The 15,929-nt window shown below is 38.5% G+C and overlaps 1 protein-coding gene and 1 pseudogene across 3 annotated transcripts in view; one reads left to right on the top strand and one right to left on the bottom strand.

Moving 5' to 3' along the window:
* The window catches only part of NBEAL1 (neurobeachin like 1), a 177,491-nt gene that overhangs the window by 134,862 nt on the left and 26,700 nt on the right, over positions 1 to 15,929 (bottom strand). For 2 of the 3 annotated variants that reach the window (XM_042995091.1, XM_015540971.2), the window contains exons 4-6: positions 14,601 to 14,682; positions 13,914 to 14,041; positions 1,234 to 1,316 (exon numbers count right to left, since the gene is read on the bottom strand). In XM_042995091.1, the coding sequence (XP_042851025.1) occupies positions 1,234 to 1,316; positions 13,914 to 14,041; positions 14,601 to 14,682 (293 nt within the window). Of the gene's footprint in view, positions 1 to 1,233; positions 1,317 to 13,913; positions 14,042 to 14,600; positions 14,683 to 15,929 lie in introns of those variants that run through there. The other variant, XM_042995092.1, reaches the window with a different exon arrangement.
* On the top strand, positions 12,627 to 13,418 carry LOC122241281 (annotated as a pseudogene).

The following is a 15,929-nucleotide window of genomic DNA, read 5'->3' as shown; positions in this document are numbered from 1 at the left end:
CAATCTAGAAAGATTTCATTGTCCAGAGGTGGGCCCTTGGGTCTCAGATTGCTCTGGGAAGCTGGCAAAGAAGATGATTTGCACAACAAACTCACCACTAAACCACTGCTTGAACCCAGTACCCAGCCTTCTCCTTCTGCTCCATAGCCCAGAAACGTTTCTTTAAAAGCCAGAAAACCCATAAACATGAACAGCATGTTGAATATGTCACCAGCCACTTCATCTTTATGGTACTGTAAAGTTGCTGTGCAAGTAAGTCCCCATGTTAAATCCATGAATCTGACTTTTCTACCAAAGAACTGTATTCACTACAAATAGGTGGGTAGGATGGGGCGCCTGGGTGGCTCAGTCGGTCAGGCATCGACTTAACTTTAGGTTATGATCTCATGGCTGGGGAGTTTGAGCCCAGCATCGGGCTCTATGCTGACAGCTCAGAGCCTGGAGTCTGCTTTAGATTCTGTGTCTCCCATCTCTCTGCCACTCCCCCGCTTATACTCACGTGCACTTGCTCTCTCTCTCTCTCAAAAATAAATAAACACTAAAAAAAACCCAAAAAACAAATAGGTGTGCAGGTGAATTTATTCTCTCCCATGTCTTCAAATTCCTGGGAGTGCTTGTTCATAAAATTTTTCTTTAATAGCTGAACTCTTCATCCATGATAATAAAATCCAACCACAGCATCCAATTCTGTATCAGAGGTGGAAGAGAAGGAAAATGCAAAGCTCTCTTTGCCCTCACTCCATCCACCTGTGGGGTGAGCAAACCTGTTGGTCCCCTCCCCGAAACGCAGCCTGGGCCCAGCCTGCACTCAAGCTCTGAAAAGCCCCAATCGCAAAAGGAAGGCCTCATCCCCAAGGCCAACACCAGCTCACAGCCCAGCCAGGTATTTATCACCTGGGCAGGAAGCCCTGGTTTCAGGCTCCTGGGCAGTGGTCATGCACTGGCTGGGCATCCACGCCCCTCTATTTCTGTAAAAATTCTGAAGTTCTATACTACAGTGATTAAAATATTAAGCTCTTCTCTAAATAAAAACACTTTCAGAACAGTAAATTAAGTAAGAGGAAGAACACTAATCACAGCAAAATACGAATCAAGCACTCCAGTGATAGGTCCTTACAATCTTTATCTTACAAATACACAGAGCTGAATCAAGCACAATCAGAAAAAGAATTTAAGCATAAATAATGATCAGAGTAACATCAAAATCAAAGAGAAATTAGGACTAATACTTACGATAAAAGAAAGGGACAAACTCCACTGTGAGAGAAGCTGGTTTGTATTTCTGTCTGCTCTTTTCCACAGTACTAAGGATTCGTCTATTATTAAAAAGAAGTTAATAACAAATTATAACATGAGCAAGTAGAGATGGCATAATTACAGAAACAATATAAATTTAGTACATTACTTTTTATTTAGGTACTGAAAAATACATCTCTAGGACTGGCATAATCTTGAAAAGGAAGTCTAGCCAATAATGCTCACCAATGAAAGGATTTCTTCTTTTGAATTAAGAAAAATTTTTTTAAATGATTCATGGTGAAACACAGCAGCCAGGTTAAGTCTCTAAACAACTGGAAATAGAAAAAGGAACTAGGCATTTAAGTTTTCCAATCTGTAGGGGCGTCTGGGTGGCTTAGTTGGTTAAGCATCCGACTTCAGCTCAGGTCATGATCTCAGTTCATGGGTTTGAGTCCTATGTCAGGCTCTGTGCTGATAGCTGGAGATTGGGGCCTGCTTCGGATTCTGTCTTCCTCTCTCTCTATGCTCCTCTCCCCGCTCACGCTCTGTGACTCTCTCTCTCAAAAATAAACAGTAAAAAAAAAATTTTTTTAATAAAATTTCCAATCTGTAGGGGCCCCTGGATAGTTCAGTCATTTGAGCGTCTGACTCTTGGTTTGGGCTCAGGTCATGATCTCATGGTTCATGAGTTCGAGCACCATGTCTGGCTCTGTGCTGGCAGTGTGGAGCCTGCTTAGGATCCTCTCTCTTTCTCTCTCTCTACCCCTCCCCTTCTCTCTCTCCCTCTCAAAATAAATAAACTGAAATAAAATAAAATCTCCAATCTATAAAAGAACTTGTTCAGCAGTACTGCTAATCTGACATCTAAGGCTGTGGAGGTTATTACCACAGTACAAGCTAAATTCATCAGAAATCAGGCCACGCTTTGCCACTTCCTGAAATTTCATCTGGACACAAAGAATCCATGCCATGGTCTTCTTCCATTTTAAGTATGTAGATCTAATATTGGCTGGGATTAATTTTTATTTTAATGATAATTCCAGTAGTCTTGATGGCTGAAAATTTTCTACAGACTTCGGTGGGCCAACACAAATAGCATGTGCTTTTACCAAGAACATTTCAACACAGGATGAGTCTCTTAGATGGACAATGCAGTGTGGGTTTGGGAGTATAAAGGCTATTGTTACAATGATACATCCAACTGGTAAACTGCTGAAAATTAAAAAAACAAAAATAAAAAAACTTATTTTTTTAGTGCCCTGAAAAAACTCTTAACATTGTTAGAGAAAGACAACAAAAATGAAAAGTTTTTGAAAAACAGCCACAGAGAAATTCCATACATCTAAATATGATCTACTGATAAAGCAATGGATTAAGATGACTTCTTCTTAACAACCATAATTGAGATATTAGAATTACTTTCCTTATATTCAAAGCTAGGAAGAAAAGTCAACTGACCACAGAAAAAGCCAGTAAGACAGGCACAGCTGGACTCAGTAATGGTACAGTAAAGAGTTCTAAGATCCAGATTTACCAGAAATCATATCAGACACCATCTGCTACTGCACTGCTTTCCAAATCTGTGCCTATTTTCATTGTAGAGAAGGGAGAAGAATTATCACATTTTGTATTTATTTTAATTTTTTTTTTTAATGTTTATTTTTGAGACAGAGACAGCATGAACGGGGTAGGGGCAGAAACAGAAGGATAACACAGAATCCGAAGCAGGCTCCAGGCTCTAATCTGTCAGCACAGAACCCAACATGGGGCTCAAACTCATGAACTGTGAGATCATGACCTGAGCCAAAGTCAGATGCTTAACCAACTAAGCCACCCAGGCACCCCTGTATTTATTTTAAATTCAAACACTATTGGATCTTTCTATTTAAATAATACTATTATTGAGGTTTTTTTGTATACCTTTAAGACAACACAAATATTACTAGAGTTTCAAATTAAAAATTTAGCCATGCCTTTAAAAAAAACTCAGTAATGTGATAGAAAAATTAATTTTAAAAGGATGATTTACCTTTCAGTTAGGTTTTTCCATGAGATTATTTACATTTTGCCTATTTATTATAAGTTATGGTATGAACTAATAGACTGGATATATCCTATCCAAATATCCTATCCAGATAGAGAGAGGGAAGATGGCGGCGTAGGAGGACGCTGGGCTCACCGCGCGTCCTGCTGATCACTTAGATTCCACCTACACCTGCCTAAATAACCCAGAAAACCGCCAGAGGATTAGCAGAACGGAGTCTCCGGAGCCAAGCGCAGACGAGAGGCCCACGGAAGAGGGTAGGAAGGGCGGTGAGGCGGTGCGCGCTCCACGGACTGGCGGGAGGGAGCCGGGGCGGAGGGGCGGCTTGCCAGCCAAGCAGAGCCCCTGAGTCTGGCTGGCAAAAGCGGAGGGGCCGGACGGACTGTGTTCCCACAGCAAGCGCGACTTAGCGTCTGGGAGGTCATAAGCTAACAGCTCTGCTCAGAAAGCGGGAAGGCTGGAGGACAAAGGGAGGGAGAGCTGCTGAGCCCCCGGACGGCAGAGCTCAGCTTGGCGGGGAACAAAGGCGCTCGCCAGCGCCGTCTCCCCCGCCCATCCCCCAGCCAAAATCCCAAAGGGAACCAGTTCCTGCCAGGGAACTTGCTCGCTCCGCGCAAACACCCAACTCTGTGCTTCTGCGGAGCCAAACCTCCGGCAGCGGATCTGACTCCCTCCGCTGCCACAGGGCCCCTCCTGAAGTGGATCACCTAAGGAGAAGCGAGCTAAGCCTGCCCCCCCCTGCCCCCCTGCACCTTGCCTACCCACCCCAGCTAATACGCCAGATCCCCAGCACCACAAGCCTGGCAGTGTGCAAGTAGCCCAGACGGGCCACGCCACCCCACAGTGAATCCCGCCCCTAGGAGAGGGGAAGAGAAGGCACACGCCAGTCTGACTGTGGCCCCAGCAGTGGGCTGGGGGCAGACATCAGGTCAGACTGCGGCCCCGCCCACCAACTCCAGTTATACACCACAGCACAGGGGAAGTGCCCTGTAGGTCCTCACCACTCCAGGGACTATCCAAAATGACCAAACGGAAGAATTCCCCTCAGAAGAATCTCCAGGAAATAACAACAGCTAATGAACTGATCAAAAAGGATTTAAATAATATAACAGAAAGTGAATTTAGAATAATAGTCATAAAATTAATTGCTGGGCTTGAAAACAGTATAGAAGACAGCAGAGAATCTCTTGCTACAGAGATCAAGGGACTAAGGAACAGTCACGAGGAGCTGAAAAGCGCTTTAAACGAAATGCAAAACAAAATGGAAACAATGACAGCTCGGATTGAAGAGGCAGAGGAGAGAATAGGTCAACTAGAAGATAAAGTTATGGAAAAAGAGGAAGCTGAGAGAAAGAGAGATAAAAAAAATCCAGGAGTATGAGGGGAAAATTAGAGAACTAAGTGATACACTAAAAAGAAATAATATACGCATAATTGGTATCCCAGAGGAGGAAGAGAGAGGGAGAGGTGCTGAAGGGGTACTTGAAGAAATTATAGCTGAGAACTTCCCTGACCTGGGGAAGGACAAAGGCATTGAAATCCAAGAGGCACAGAGAACTCCCTTCAGACGTAACTTGAATCGATCTTCTGCACGACATATAGTGAAACTGGCAAAATACAAGGATAAAGAGAAAATTCTGAAAGCAGCAAGGGATAAATGTGCCCTCACATATAAAGGGAGACCTATAAGACTCGTGACTGATCTCTCTTTTGAAACTTGGCAGGCCAGAAAGGCTTGGCACGATATCTTCAGTGTGCTAAACAGAAAAAATATGCAGCCGAGAATCCTTTATCCAGCAAGTCTGTCATTTAGAATAGAAGGAGAGATAAAGGTCTTCCCAAACAAACAAAAACTGAAGGAATTTGTCACCACTAAACCAGCCCTACAAGAGATCCTAAGGGGGATCCTGTGAGACAAAGTACCAGAGACATCACTACAAGCATAAAACATACAGACATCACAATGACTCTAAACCCATATCTTTCTATAATAACACTGAATGTAAATGGATTAAATGCGCCAACCAAAAGACATAGGGTATCAGAATGGATAAAAAAACAAGACCCATCTATTTGCTGTCTACAAGAGACTCATTTTAGATCTGAGGACACCTTTAGATTGAGAGTGAGGAGATGGAGAACTATTTATCATGCTACTGGAAGCCAAAAGAAAGCTGGAGTAGCCATACTTATATCAGACAAACTAGACTTTAAATTAAAGGCTGTAACAAGAGATGAAGAAGGGCATTATATAATAATTACAGGGTCTATCCATCAGGAAGAGCTAACAATTATAAATGTCTTTGCGCCGAATACTGGAGCCCCCAAATATATAAAACAATTACTCATAAACATAAGCAACCTTATTGATAAGAATGTGGTAATTGCAGGGGACTTTAACACCCCAGTTACAGAAATGGATAGATCATCTAGACACACAGTCAATAAAGAAACAAGGGCCCTGAATGATACATTGGATCAGATGGACTTGACAGATATATTTAGAACTCTGCATCCGAAAGCAACAGAATATACTTTCTTCTCGAGTGCACATGGAACATTCACCAAGATAGATCATATACTGGGTCACAAAACAGCCCTTTATAAGTTTACAAGAATTGAAATTATACCATGCATACTTTCAGACCACAATGCTATGAAGCTTGAAATCAACCACAGGAAAAAGTCTGGAAAACCTCCAAAAGCATGGAGGTTAAAGAACACCCTACTAACGAATGAGTGGGTCAATCAGGCAATTAGAGAAGAAATTAAAAAATATATGGAAACAAACGAAAATGAAAATACAACAATCCAAACGCTCTGGGACGCAGCAAAGGCAGTCCTGAGAGGAAAATACATTGGAATCCAGGCCTATCTCAAGAAACAAGAAAAATCCCAAATACAAAATCTAACAGCACACCTAAAGGAAATAGAAGCCGAACAGCAAAGGTAGCCTAAACCCAGCAGAGGAAGAGAAATAATAAAGATCAGAGCAGAAATAAACAATATAGAGTCTAAAAAAACGGTAGAGCAGATCAAGGAAACCAAAAGTTGGTTTTTTGAAAAAATAAACAAAATTGACAAACCTCTAGCCAGGCTTCTCAAAAAGAAAAGGGAGATGACCCAAATAGATAAAATCATGAATGAAAATGGAATTATTACAACCAATCCCTCAGAGATACAAACAATTATCAGGGAATACTATGAAAAATTATATGCCAACAAATTGGACAACCTGGAAGAAATGGACAAATTCCTAAACACCCACACTCTTCTAAAACTCAATCAGGAGGAAATAGAAAGCTTGAACAGACCCATAACCAACGAATAAATTGAATCGGTTATCAAAAATCTCCCAACAAATAAGAGTCCAGGACTAGATGGCTTCCCAGGGGAGTTCTACCAGACATTTAAAGCAGAGATAATACCTATCCTTCTCAAGCTATTCCAAGAAATAGAAAGGGAAGGAAAACTTCCCGACTCATTCTATGAAGCCAGTATTACTTTGATTCCTAAACCAGACAGAGACCCAGTAAAAAAAGAGAACTACAGGCCAATATCCCTGATGAATATGGATGCAAAAATTCTCAATAAGATACTAGCAAATCGAATTCAACGGCATATAAAAAGAATTATTCACCATGACCAAGTGGGATTCATTCCTGGGATGCAGGGCTGGTTCAACATTCGCAAATCAATCAACGTGATACATCACATTAACAAAAAAAAAGAGAAGAACCATATGATCCTGTCAATCGATGCAGAAAAGGCCTTTGACAAAATCCAGCACCCTTTCTTAATAAAAACCCTTGAGAAAGTCGGGATAGAAGGAACATACTTAAAGATCATAAAAGCCATTTATGAAAAGCCCACAGCTAACATCATCCTCAACGGGGAAAAACTGAGAGCTTTTTCCCTGAGATCAGGAACATGACAGGGATGCCCACTCTCACCGCTGTTGTTTAACATAGTGCTGGAAGTTCTAGCATCAGCCATCAGACAACAAAAGGAAATCAAAGGCATCAAAATTGGCAAAGATGAAGTCAAGCTTTCACTTTTTGCAGATGACATGATATTATACATGGAAAATCCGATAGACTCCACCAAAAGTCTGCTAGAACTGATACATGAATTCAGCAAAGTTGCAGGATACAAAATCAATGTACAGAAATCAGTTGCATTCTTATACACTAACAATGAAGCAACAGAAAGACAAATAAAGAAACTGATCCCATTCACAATTGCACCCAGAAGCATAAAATACCTAGGAATAAATCTAACCAAAGATGTAAAAGATCTGTATGCTGAAAACTATAGAAAGCTTATGAAGGTAATTGAAGAAGATATAAAGAAATGGAAAGACATTCCCTGCTCATGGATTGGAAGAACAAATATTGTCAAAATGTCAATACTACCCAAAGCTATCTACACATTCAATGCAATCCCAATCAAAATTGCACCAGCATTCTTCTCGAAACTAGAACAAGCAATCCTAAAATTCATATGGAACCACAAAAGGCCCCGAATAGCCAAAGTAATTTTGAAGAAGAAGACCAAAGCAGGAGGCATCACAATCCCAGACTTTAGCCTCTACTACAAAGCTGTAATCATCAAGACAGCATGGTATTGGCACAAAAACAGATACATAGACCAATGGAATAGAATAGAAACCCCAGAACTAGACCCACAAACGTATGGCCAACTCATCTTTGACAAAGCAGGAAAGAACATCCAATGGAAAAAAGACAGTCTCTTTAACAAATGGTGCTGGGAGAACTGGACAGCAAAATGCAGAAGGTTGAAACTAGACCACTTTCTCACACCATTCACAAAAATAAACTCAAAATGGATAAAGGACCTGAATGTGAGACAGGAACCCATCAAAACCTTAGAGGAGAAAGCAGGAAAAGACCTCTCTGACCTCAGCCGTAGCAATCTCTTACTCGACACATCCCCAAAGGCAAGGGAATTAAAAGCAAAAGTGAATTACTGGGACCTTATGAAGATAAAAAGCTTCTGCACAGCAAAGGAAACAACCAACAAAACTAAAAGGCAACCAACGGAATGGGAAAAGATATTTGCAAATGACATATCGGACAAAGGGCTAGTATCCAAAATCTATAAAGAGCTCACCAAACTCCACACCCGAAAAACAAATAACCCAGTGAAGAAATGGGCAGAAAACATGAATAGACACTTCTCTAAAGAAGACATCCGGATGGCCAACAGGCACATGAAAAGATGTTCAACGTCGCTCCTTATCAGGGAAATACAAATCAAAACCACACTCAGATATCACCTCACGCCAGTCAGAGTGGCCAAAATGAACAAATCAGGAGACTGTAGATGCTGGCGAGGATGTGGAGAAACGGGAACCCTCTTGCACTGTTGGTGGGAATGCAAATTGGTGCAGCCGCTCTGGAAAGCAGTGTGGAGGTTCCTCAGAAAATTAAAAATAGACCTACCCTATGACCCAGCAATAGCACTGCTAGGAATTTATCCAAGGGATACAGGAGTACTGATGCATAGGGGCACTTGTACCCCAATGTTTATAGCAGCACTCTCAACAATAGCCAAATGATGGAAAGAGCCTAAATGTCCATCAACTGATGAATGGATAAAGAAATTGTGGTTTATATACACAATGGAATACTACGTGGCAATGAGAAAAAATGAAATATGGCCTTTTGTAGCAACGTGGATGGAACTGGAGAGTGTGATGCTAAGTGAAATAAGCCATACAGAGAAAGACAGATACCATATGGTTTCACTCTTATGTGGATCCTGAGAAACGTAACAGAAGCCCATGGGGGAGGGGAAGGAAAAAAAAAAAAAAAGAGGTTAGAGTGGGAGAGAGCCAAAGCATAAGAGACTGTTAAAAACTGAGAACAAACTGAGGGTTGATGGGGAGTGGGAGGGAGGGGAGGGTGGGTGATGGGTATTGAGGAGGGCACCTTTTGGGATGAGCACTGGGTGTTGTATGGAAACCAATTTGACAATAGATTTCATATATTAAAAAAATAAATAAATAAAATGCTGAGAGGCATAAAAAAAAAACCAAAAATAAATTATAACTGTCTTTTCAACTAAGGAAATAAAAAAAAAAACCCAAAAAAACAAATATCCTATCCAACTACTATGCTACAAACAATAAAAGCTGTCACTTTAGTAACACAATAAAAATATACTCCCACAATTTGTGATTCATGACTCATTCTAAAGGCACTGTATTAAATGTAACTATGAACATACAGTTCCCATTATTGTTGTAGCAAAATTTAATATGCTAACATAAATAAAAGGGATGAAAACCGTTATACATAACAAAAACATTAGAGCATGAGTAGTCTGCACTACACGTTTTCAATAGGATAAGACAGAAGAACTAAAAATGAACTTAGTCTTGTACCATTTTTAGAACACAGCCTATTTGTTTCATCATTATCTGATATTTGGGTCAAGCATCTAGCACTTAGGACATGCTAATACATACCAATCTTCTGAGGACTGCAAAACGAGTTTGCATCTTAGTTTTTTAAGTTCATGTCCTTTGATCAATTATTTTGTGCTTCTTTTTTGTGCTGCCATCATGCCTAGGACATAACTATCTTTCTTAATCTTTAAACTTTTAATCTGGAAATAAATTCAAGCTCTCGCAAAATTTGCAAGAATAAAAACAGTACAAAGAACTTCAAATATCTCTTACTCAGGTTCACTGTTAAAATTTTATCCCAAATGCTTTATCATTTGCTTACTCTCTCCCCATATATACAGTGCACATGTATTTATATATACATATATTCACACATGTAACATTTTTCAGAGCATTTAAAAGGAAATTATGTACATTCTGGCATTTCTAAATACTTAAGTGAATACTTGCTAAGAAAAGGGATAGTGTCTTACACAATAACACAGTATAATTATAAATTTCTATACATGTAACATAATACATTTACCTACCATTCATAATTCAGTTTTATCAAATGACCAAAGAATATCCTTAATAGCATTTTCTCCCCCTCTTAGTATAGCTTCCTATCCAGATATTACATTTAGCTGTCATGGCTTTTTTCACTCCTTTAACCTGAAACATTTATGATATTTTTAAAGAATGCTGTCCCACACTCCCTCCTTTTATTCATTAAAATGTTCTTCATTTTGGGTTTCCTTAATGTTTCCATTCAATTAGATTCAGATTATGCATTCTTGGTTGGAATACTATAAAAGCAATAACGTGTCCTTGGAGCACCACAGTTGGAGGCCCAGATATCCATGTGCTTCTCACTGATGTTAATTTTGATAATCCAGTCAATGTACTATCCAGTACTGTACAAAATAATTACTAATTTTTCTTTTGCAATGAAGAAGTAATCTTCGGTGAAGCATTTTAAAACCATGCAAAAATCATGCTGCTTACCAAAACTTCCCTAGATTTAGCATCCTGATCCATATCTTCCCTTATAATTTGTGTAAAATGCTGATTTTTTTCCCAACACCCCTTATACATTTACTAATTGGCACTTGGCCTTCTACTATAAACAAGTGTCCTCCCTTCTCCCTTTATCTATCTATCTTCCTATCTATCTATCCATCCATCCATCCATCCATCCACCCTACTTATCATCTACTTATCATCTATTACTGGTATGGACTCATTAATTCCTTTTTTTCTGAATGGTTTATAATTCTTTTTTTGTTTTTTTTTAATTTGAGGGGGTGGGGGGCAGGGAGAGGGGTAGAGGGAGAGAGAGAACCATACAAAGGCTCCACACTCAGCAGGGAAAGCAATATAGGGCTCCATCTCCCAACCATAAGATAATGACCTGAGCTAAAATCAAGAGTCAGTCGCTTACCAAGTGAGCCACCCAGGTGCCCCAATTCTTTTTTTTTTTTTTTTTTTTTTTTTAGTAGTAAACTAACTCAACTACACCCAATGTGGAGCTCAAACTCACAACCCAGGGATCAACAATCACAGGCTCTACCAATTCAGTCAGTTTATAAGTCTTTTCAACAATTAATTATTTTCATGTATCCATTGTCTTAGATTTGGCCAGTAGGAGCCCCAGGGCATAACTAAATCTAATTAACTTGTTTTTATCTTTGGGCAGGTAATGAGTCCTACTAAACTTACACTGGGCACAAAGTAGAAACTTGATAAATATACTTCTACATACATGTTTGAATTGAGTAAGTCCTTTTCAGGGAAGAATTCTTTCCCTACACCTATTTTAGTTACACTTGACAAAATCTTTCTAAATCAGTAAAATGCTACAAACAGAATCAAAACTGAAGCAATAGATTAATCAAATCTATTCAATTAAATCAAATTGCATATGGAGATATGAAAAAAATCTATATATTTTATGAAACAAGGTATTTTAAATGCCTCTGTAAGCAACAAACAGAAATAATAAAAAAGAAAATATATACATTCCAAGTTTCCACTTAACTTCAGAATCAGATTAATTTATAAGGTGTAAGTTACTGCTATAGCTCCCTTATATAGATCTCCCATGAGCTATAGATTTTTCCTAATTCCAGGATTTATTTGCAGTTATGTTTCATTTCCTTATCAAAGTTAAAGTAAGAGGAGTCTGAACCTCTGCTTTACCATCTACCTCTAATGTAGTTCTTACCATTCGTAGCAAAATTGTTATTACATTTATTAGAGATAATACATGGACAGCTTCCAGCATAATTCCTGGCATGTATATTGCACACATACTCATGAATGCCACCACTGATCCTCTACTCTTTGTTCCTCTTCCTGTTGTCATCTTATATATGTAGAATTCTCTTTCTATGCTACAGTGTTTAAATCTCTTCTTGTTGTTGGCTCTCAAAAGTTGTTTTTGTTTTCTTTTACCAATTTTATTTGTTTTAGTTTGTTATCACATCTACTTTTTGTATCTTATCTCCTCCCAACTTTATTATTTTTTAAATTATTTTAACGTTTATTCAATTTTGAGAGAGAGAGAGAGAGAGCAAGAGCGAGCAGGGGAGGGGCAGAGAGAGAGGGAGACACAGGAACAGAAGCAGGCTCCAGACTGAGCTGTCAGCACAGAGCCCAACATGGGGCTCAAACTCACAAGCCGTGAGATCAGGACCTGAACCAAAGGCAGACCCTTAACCGATTGAGCCACCCAGACGCCCCTCCTTCTCCCAACTTAAATTTATTTTGTTCTTAAGATTCCTTTAAAAACCTCTCCTGTCATTTTCAGACTGATTTTATGTTCCTCTTTCTGTATATGTCTTTCTGTTTACAAAGAAAAACTGTCATTGTTTCAAAACTTAAAACGTTATCTTAGATTTGCCATTACTAACATATCTAAGGTGGAAGATGCAGAAGTACCAAGAGTGAGAGCAAGAGATGCCATTTTCTTAAGCAATCCCTGGCATAAATATGTCAAAATAGAGAGAACACTGGCTTGAGTACTGCGGAGCAGCAGCCACCCTATAGACGTGGGCCTCAACAAAGGCCACAAAGTGACTAAGAATGTGAGCAAGCCAAGGCACAGCTGCTGCCATAGAGCTGCTCAAGGTCTCCAAGGACAAGAATGCCCTCAGGTTCATCAAGAAAAGGGTAGGGAAGGGCGCCTGGGTGGCTCAGTCGGTTAAGCGTCCCACTTCAGTTCAGGTCATGATCTCAAGGTTCGTGAGTTCGAGCCACACATTAGGCTCTGTGCTGACAGGTCAGAGCCTGGAGCCTGCTTCACATTCTGTGTCTCCCTCTCTCTCTGCCCCTTCCCTGCTCATGCTCTGTCTCTGTCTCAAAAATAAATAAACATTAAAAAAAAAAAATTTTTTTTTTTTTTAAAAGAAAAGGGTAGGGAGACACACACACACACACACACACACACACAAACTAAGAGGAAGAGAGAGAAGATGAGCAACCTGGCAGCCATGAGGAAGGCAGCAGCCAAGAAGGAATGAACCCATCCTCTCTGTATGTAATAAAGCCTTTTTGGTGGTGGGAGGGGTGGGGGTGGAAAGAACATTGATTAGTCAAGAACCAAAGTGATGAATGAGTAGAAAGACTATAAATGGAGCACTCTTCTTTTTGAGCCCTGAACTGGTCATTAACTATTGTCATTAAGCTGCAAACCCATCATCTTATATTCTATCTGTTTTGTAAGGCTGTGACAGGCACTCTGCACACAATACTTCTCTTTTTCCAGGTACTCAACTGTTGGGTTCACCAATAGTGAATATTAAGTGGAACCTGGAGAGGCGCCTGGGTGGCTCAGTCAGTTGAGCATCTGACTTCGGCTCAGGTCATGATCTCACCACTCGTGAGATCAACCCCGCTTCGGGCTCTGTGATGACAGCTCAGAGCCTGGAGCCTGCTTCGGATTCTGTGTCTCCCTCTCTCTCTGCCCCTCTGCCACTATCTGATTATTAGCATTCAACTGCATTACAAAATAAAAATTCTGAGCAAATTATTTATCTGGAAGTGGCAGTTTTTACTAATTCATTACTTCCAATATAGCTTTCTATCTGAGATAGAGATAGGGGTCTTATACACATCTTACCAATTTTTTTCATAGAGAATAAGACCTGCATTGAAGAATTACATATATTTACGACATTAAGGTTTTAAGTGAACATTATGATTTATAAGACATACCCTGAAATTCTATGCCTCCAATTCCGATATGGATCATATAAACTTTCACAAAATGCCAATGCATGGATAACAAATTCTTCAATAGATGTCTGATCTGCCAATTCCTTCTCTTTTTTTTTGCTTTTTAACTGAAAGTAGAGTTAAACATAAAATTGTATTTAGTTAAAAATGTTAAAACTGCTTAACATTCTTATCTACATCATTAAAAGACAACACCTTTCATTGATCATCTAATAAATCATTTTTATTCAAATAAACCTAAGTTCCAACTGAGTTTAAAGAGTCAGTTAATCATATGGACTAGATATAACCCTTCAAATGTTAAATATGGCCTAGGAAGAGTTTCAAATGGATACCCAATCATCTTTGCAAAAAAGAATATGTTTTCAATAAGAGGAATATTTGATGATAAATAATACATAAGTTGACAAATTATATCACTGTAAAAAGCCATTTATAAAACAGTAATTTTTGATTAAAATAAAATGTATTAACAATTGCTTCTCTTTTAGATAATATGTTTTAAGATGTCTAAAATATATAGTTCCTAATGGTAACTTTAATTCTCTTCTCAATTATTACCTCCTCTAAAAACATTTAACTTTACTAATTATAATATTAAAAGAAAAAGGAAAACCTAGTTACTCTCAGTAAAGCAACAAAAGGAATATATTAATTCACACCTACTTGCTGAATGTAGAGTGTTGTCATAGTGATGACATGATTAATGTAAGAGCAAGTCCCAATTTCTTCCACATTAGACAGATTTCTGTGAGGAAAAACAAAGAATATTTATTACACATGAATAATGAGAAAAATGTATGCTCATGTATTCAAGCTGAATTTTGAAAATACATGTTGGCAAATGAAATGTAAATGACATTTATTAAAACTTAAAATCAATATGGTTATATAACTGCTTTCCCACTAAAACTGTAAAATACACCTCATGCAACATTTAACTACTACTATAAGCAGAAACATTTAAGAAGTACATGCTGATCAACATTTATTTATTATAGAAAAATTGAAAAATATCACAAAGCAGAAACAAAAGAGAAACAGTTATTTATCTACAGGATATCTGATTTCTTTAAAATTGTACTAAGTAGTTAACAGGACAAAAATCAACACACCAACTCATGTCTTATCACCTAAGTAAACCCTTTTTCCTCAACTGTTTTAATTCTTGTATTATTTTTCTAAATTTTAAGGATGATAAAGAGCACAAAATCAGCAAAGTGTCTACAGTTCTGGAAGAGCCTAAATTAGGAAAGAAACGTTTTAGCAATAATTACTCAATTTTTCCATGATTCCTGCATCAAATGCAATGAACAATGAAGGAAACGTAAATAAATGCACAGTAAATTAAATCCCTGTTTGACTACTAATTAATTCTAAAATATTTATTAAAAAAATAGTACATACTATAAGAAATGTATTCCAAAAACAAGAGAGGAGGCATACAGTGCCCCTAACCCAACCATTCTTAAATTTATATATGCCGGTTAATGTTCAATTCAAGAAAAATTAGATTGCCTAAACTCTTTGGAGTCAGAATTTTCATAAGTAAGGCTCAAGCTCTGTATTCCTATTAAGCTTCCCAGTTGATACTTATACACACCAAAATTTAAGTACCACAGACCTAATCAGCTATCAACCCGGAAAATATAGACTATAAAATAATTATACTTTCTTTGGCAAAATTATAAAATTAAAGATTAGAAAAATACATTTCACAAATGATAATGCACAGCACTAAAAATGTATGTATGGTTTACAGGTGAGGACCACACAGAAAATACAAATTCTTGGGTTAGGTAAAAACTCCCATCACTGTCCTTACAGCAATTTTTATTTTTTTTAATCTTGGCTGAATCTCTGTACAACTAAGTATGGTAACTAAAAGGCTTTCCAATAGCGGCATCTGGCTCGCTCAGTCAGTGGAGCATGTGATTCTTGGTATCGGGTTGTGAGTTCAAGACCCACAATGAGCATGGAGCCTACTTTAACCAA

Source organism: Panthera tigris, chromosome C1 (assembly GCF_018350195.1).
Source record: "Panthera tigris isolate Pti1 chromosome C1, P.tigris_Pti1_mat1.1, whole genome shotgun sequence".
Lineage (NCBI taxonomy): Eukaryota > Metazoa > Chordata > Mammalia > Carnivora > Felidae > Panthera > Panthera tigris.
This window is presented reverse-complemented; position numbering and strand designations above follow the sequence as displayed.